Source organism: Solanum verrucosum, unplaced genomic scaffold, assembly GCF_900185275.1.
Source record: "Solanum verrucosum unplaced genomic scaffold, falcon-dt-bn FXZP01000242.1, whole genome shotgun sequence".
NCBI classification, from domain to species: Eukaryota; Viridiplantae; Streptophyta; class Magnoliopsida; order Solanales; family Solanaceae; genus Solanum; species Solanum verrucosum.
This window is the reverse complement of record NW_026020168.1, coordinates 1,330,400-1,335,642: the sequence shown is the minus strand read 5'-3', so window position 1 is coordinate 1,335,642 and position 5,243 is coordinate 1,330,400. Positions and strand designations below refer to the sequence as shown.

General features: G+C 36.0%; 1 protein-coding gene across 1 annotated transcript; it reads left to right on the top strand.

The window, feature by feature from the left end:
• Positions 1 to 521: 521 nt before the first annotated feature.
• Positions 522 to 5,243, top strand: LOC125828754 (protein MODIFIED TRANSPORT TO THE VACUOLE 1). The gene is made up of 5 exons (XM_049508082.1): positions 522 to 874; positions 939 to 1,673; positions 1,903 to 2,058; positions 2,965 to 3,930; positions 5,017 to 5,243. The coding sequence occupies exons 1-5, from the start codon at positions 668 to 670 to the stop codon at positions 5,056 to 5,058; spliced, it is 2,106 nt and encodes a 701-aa protein (XP_049364039.1). The 5' UTR covers positions 522 to 667; the 3' UTR covers positions 5,059 to 5,243.

Below are 5,243 nucleotides of genomic sequence, written 5' to 3'. Positions count from 1 at the left end.
ATATACGAATTCTGTATTTATACATTTGAAAATTTTTCAGAACTCTGTTTTTATATTACGCTTGTCAATATACAAACATGTATATGAATTTTTCATAAATCATATACAAAATTCTTTATTTATAAAATCAAGAAATGAATTATACAAATCAAGCGAATAACAAAAATTGGAAAACCTGTAGCCGCAAATTATAATATTTTAAACTCTAGCTATAGTACCTAATAATATAGACTAAATGTTTGCAATTTTGTATAATTTTCCCTAAAATAAATGTTAAACGTCTATGAGTTTTTGTTAGTCAATCCAGACTAGAAGACTATAGTCAATTATTAAAAAATAAAATTGCACAGGTAATTTTGATATCAATGAATTGTTATTATTTTAAGAAATTATACTTTTGGGTGGAAAAGATATTGGAAGAAATTGCAAGAATTGATGAGTGAAATAAAATAAAGAGTTGTTATCTCTTCTTTATTTTAAATATAATAAAAAGAAAATTGAATTTTATATTTTATTTATGATAAGAAAAAGAAGATAGAGAAAAATGAAGGCGAAAATGGAGGTGTAGGGAATACATTGGAAGAAAAAGCAGTGGACGTCCGTTGGGTCCAAAACCCTAAGTAGATTTGGAGTTAGGGTGATCAGATCTGAAATTGTTTTGATTAGAATGGATTCAAGCAGGAGGGCGGTAGAGTCGTATTGGAGGTCACGGATGATCGATGGAGCGACCTCTGATGAAGATAAAGTGACGCCTGTTTACAAATTGGAGGAGATTTGTGACTTGCTTAGATCCTCACATTCCTCTATTGTTAAAGAAGTATCTGAATTCATCCTCAAACGTCTCCAACACAAATCCCCAATTATCAAGCAAAAGGTAACACACACACACACCTTCCCTCTTTATTCATTGCCTTGTTACAACCATCCTCTTTATGCAGGCTCTCAGAGTGATCAAATATGCCGTCGGAAAATCTGGTGCAGAATTCAGAAGGGAGATGCAAAGAAATTCAGTCGCTATACGCCAGTTAATTCACTACAAGGGTCAACCCGATCCTTTGAAGGCTGATGCACTCAATAAAGCAGTCCGTGAAACAGCACAGGAAGCATTATCTGCTCTATTCTCTTCAGAAGACACTAAACCTCCTCCCACAGAAAATCTAAATCTTGGTGGTAGGATACAAGGCTTTGGTAATACCAGCTATGAAATCGCATCAGCAGATGATAAGAGGTCTTTCCTCAGTGACGTTGTTGGTATAGGAAGTGCTACAATTAAACAAGGACTTAACACTCTTACACAATCTCCATCCCTATCTCTCAAAAAGAATGATACTGGAAGTTACACAAGTCCAAATCTTCAGAGGTCATTGACAACTCAAGCTGACAGATATCAAGGGATTTCTTCTCACAATGATACTTCTCGCTTTTCAAGAAACCCTGCTTCTGCAACTTGGACTCAAGATCTTCAACCATCTCACACTGAAACAACAACCAAGCCAGATTCTGGTGAAAAGACCCGAGAAGAGAGGTTATTAGAAACTATTGCAACGTCCGGTGGAGTTCGTCTGCAGCCAACTCGGGATGCACTTCAGGTTTTCCTTCTGGAGGCATCAAAATTAGATGCCTTGGCTTTGACTCATGCCCTTGAGTCAAAACTGCAATCACCTTCGTGGCAGGTTTGTCATGATGCTAATCTGTTGCTTAGAATTTTCACAAGTAGCTCTTCTACGTACAGATAGTCACTACTCACTATGGGAAGCATTTCATTGTAATTGATTTTCGTTATGCGACACTTCAAACTCTTTTTTTGGCACTTAATCTCTTACTTGAACTGATAGACTGTGCTAATTAATGTTGATCTCAAACTAGTTCACATATTTCTTACTTGGTCTTCTCTTTTGCCAGGTTCGTGTGAAAGCAATCTGTGTCCTTGAGGCTATCTTGAGGAAAAAAGATGATGCTCACTTTGGTACTATGGCATCTTATTTCACTGAAAATAGAGATGTTGTGGTAAAATGCTCTGAATCTCCCCAAGCATCATTAAGAGAAAAAGCAAACAAAGTAAGATTTCCAAGATGAACACTCTGCATTTATTTGCCCTCCTCGAACTCCTCTAATAGAAATGAAGAAACACATACACAAATATAAGTGCAAAGATTAATGTTTTTATAAAGAAAAGACATGGAGAGAAAGACAGAGAGAGAGAGAAAAAAAGAAACTCCAATTTGCATTTATCACATGGTGCTCTAAATAATATGTTCACTTAAATTCTTCTAGGTTTTATAGGTCCTTGCTTCTATGCCTTCTAGTTTAATTTACAAAATCTACATGTATACTTGATACTTGTTATATCTTTCACATATGTGGGTAACTATAACTTAAAGGCTGATTGTCATTGATCAGATTTGTAGCTTAGGTTATATATTATAAGGTGGGTATACACTCAAATCTCATTGTTCTGCTCAGAAAAAACTAGAGAAAATGGAGCTCATCACACCGGGCATGCGTAGTGCGGGTTACCTCTCCTATGTGGTTTGCGAGCTATTGCATAGGAGCGGGGGTTTTACCCTGTGCGCACCCAAAGGGTAGCGGCTGCAGGTTTCCCTTGTCATAAAAAAAAAGTAGAGAAAATGATACATAAAACTGTTAAGCCAGTGGAAGAAGTAAAGGTGATGGGACCTAATTTATTTAACCAAAAAAAATAAAATTGAAGGTAAAAGAGATGACTAGGAGAACAAATTATCTCATGATCCTCCATGTCATGCACCATTGTGATTCTGACATCAGATCCATAAAGGTGTGAATGGTGGTATTTAAACAAGTCTCTTACAGAGTTTGAGTTATACATCTCAGCTTCAGAAGGAAAAGGAAAAAAACATTTAATGTGCATATGTTGGCATCTCGCAACAAATGTATGATTGCATTATGTATCTTCCCTAGTTGAAGTCATGTGATGAATATGGGCAGGTCTTAAATCTTCTGAATGATGGACAAACAGCTGATGCTGTGGCTCATGTAGATAGGTCTGCAAATGCTTGTAACCCTGCTGTCCAGATGCCTGACTTGATAGACGCAGACAATTCTGACTATCTGTTTGGAGCAGATGATTTAGCAAATATGCAGAGTAGTGAAGGCATAAAAATTGCATCCACCTCTGCCACCCCTCTGATGGATGATCTATTTGGAGACAATTCGGGCAGCAGCTTTAGTTCCGGCCAAAAGAAAAATGATGATGACCCCTTTGCTGATGTTTCTTTTCACACCAGTACTGAGAAGGCGCCTGAAGCTGATCTCTTTTCTGGAATGACAGTTGACAAATCAGATGCTACTGAAATCCATTCGGTGAATAATAGAAATGGACCTGAACTGTTTGATATCTTTGGTCCCAGTGTTGAAGTTCCTCAGGAACCCAATAATTCTAGAAAGGATGTTCCTGATTTGATGAATAGTCTCTCCTTGAATGGGAATGAGTCATCCATGAAGCAGAATGGCAGCTCAGGGGAAACCCCCTATCAGAATATATTTCAAGAGCCCACTATTGATCCTCGTCATCAGGCTTCTAATGATGCCATGAACAGCATACTTTCCTCCCAGGCTGGTGGAGCTAATGCAAATTCCATGTTTCCTTTGGGTGCTATGCAGTATAACTTGCCTCCTGGCTTCGTGTTGAATCCATCATTTGCTCCTCAGGCTCTAAACTATAATGCTATGGGAAACATTTTTGCTCAGCAGCAACTCCTTGCAACGCTTTCCAGTTACCAGCAATTAGGGAGCATGCACCCATCCACTAGTGCTAGTCATGCTGCTGATTCTGCTGAAGTTTATGGTTCAGCTCTCCCCGATATCTTCAATGCTAGCATTTCTAATCAAACTCCTACTTCCTTGATGAACACTTCGAAGAAAGAAGATACCAAGGCATTTGATTTTATCTCGGTAAGTTTGGGCCTTGTGCACTTCCATTTTCTATTATTGCTTTGAATCTGCATTAAAATGTGACTGCCTTTACGTACCCCTGAATTTAAAGGTTGCCATTAACAATTCTTTATCTATTTCATGCCACTCCCCACTCCCCCCTCTCAAACCTCCAAAAATAAAAAAGAAGTGATCCTCCGCCTTTATTCTTGTGGTGATATGGAAGTTCTCTGTATTTTATAATGGGAAAAAAGGGTCAAAAATGCCCTTAAACTATGTGAAAGGAACGTTTGGTTCAAAATGCCCTTACCATCAATACTTTGGTTCAAATATGCCCTTGCATTCAATACTTTGGTCCAGAAATGTCCCTATAGTTACAAAATGGGTCAAAAATGCCCTTTTCCGAATAAATATATAATTTTTTTCTTTTTAAACACATCTTCTTCCTAATTAAAATATTACTTTAAAGAACACTATTCTTGTTTTCTTTCTTCTAAAATCACTTAACAAATAAAAATGTAGAAAATATTTTTCTTCTTCTTAATCTCATTTTATCAATTAAAATAGAATAACTTCATGTATCCTTTTGACAAATAATATATGTCATATATATAAGATCATATTATATCCATCATTAATTTATATTTATATAACTATAAAAAATAATGATGATAAAATAAGAAATATTTTCATTTTTTTTGAATTGAAGTAAGATAAAGATTTGCTAATTTAAAAAAAAAACATTATTAGAAAAAGAATATGTTAAAAAGAAAATAATAATATATTTATTTGATAAATGAGCATTTTTGACCCATAAATTAACAATAAGGGCATTTTTGGACGAAGAATTGACGGCAAGAGCATTTTTGGACCAAACTATAAACTGAGGGCATTTTTGACCCTTTTCCCTTTTATAATCTGCTATTCCTTTTCTTTTAATATATTTAGATGCATACCTTTTGTGTATGTTGTGAGTTGTGAGTAATAGTGTGCGTCAATTCTGATTGTGAACAGTAGGGTATCTTTCCCAAACTTGAGAAGACTAGATGACTTCATTTTAGGACCTGTGTGTGACTCTTCTAACTTTGTTCCTTGTGGTTTTTGCAGGATCATTTGGCTGCAGCTCGTGATCCAAAGAGGGTGATTTGAATGGTAATCATTCAAAGCAAACCAGAATACACTGCTTATAAGATGTAATAGCTATACACAATTTGAAGCATGAATTTGATCTGTAAAGTTCCTTTAGAAGCAGTGCTGTCAGTGTGAAAAGACCAACTATTTTTTTTCTTTTCTGTCCAATAATGAGTATTCTGCCTCGTTGAGAATTAGCTTTA

Coding starts and splice junctions, on each gene's coding strand:
- LOC125828754 (XM_049508082.1), top strand. CDS start 668: ATGGATTCAAGCAGGAGGGCGGTAGAGTCGTATTGGAGGTCACGGATG. Junction 1,674..1,902: donor TGCAATCACCTTCGTGGCAG/GTTTGTCATGAT, acceptor CTCTTTTGCCAG/GTTCGTGTGAAAGCAATCTG. Junction 3,931..5,016: donor AGGCATTTGATTTTATCTCG/GTAAGTTTGGGC, acceptor TGGTTTTTGCAG/GATCATTTGGCTGCAGCTCG.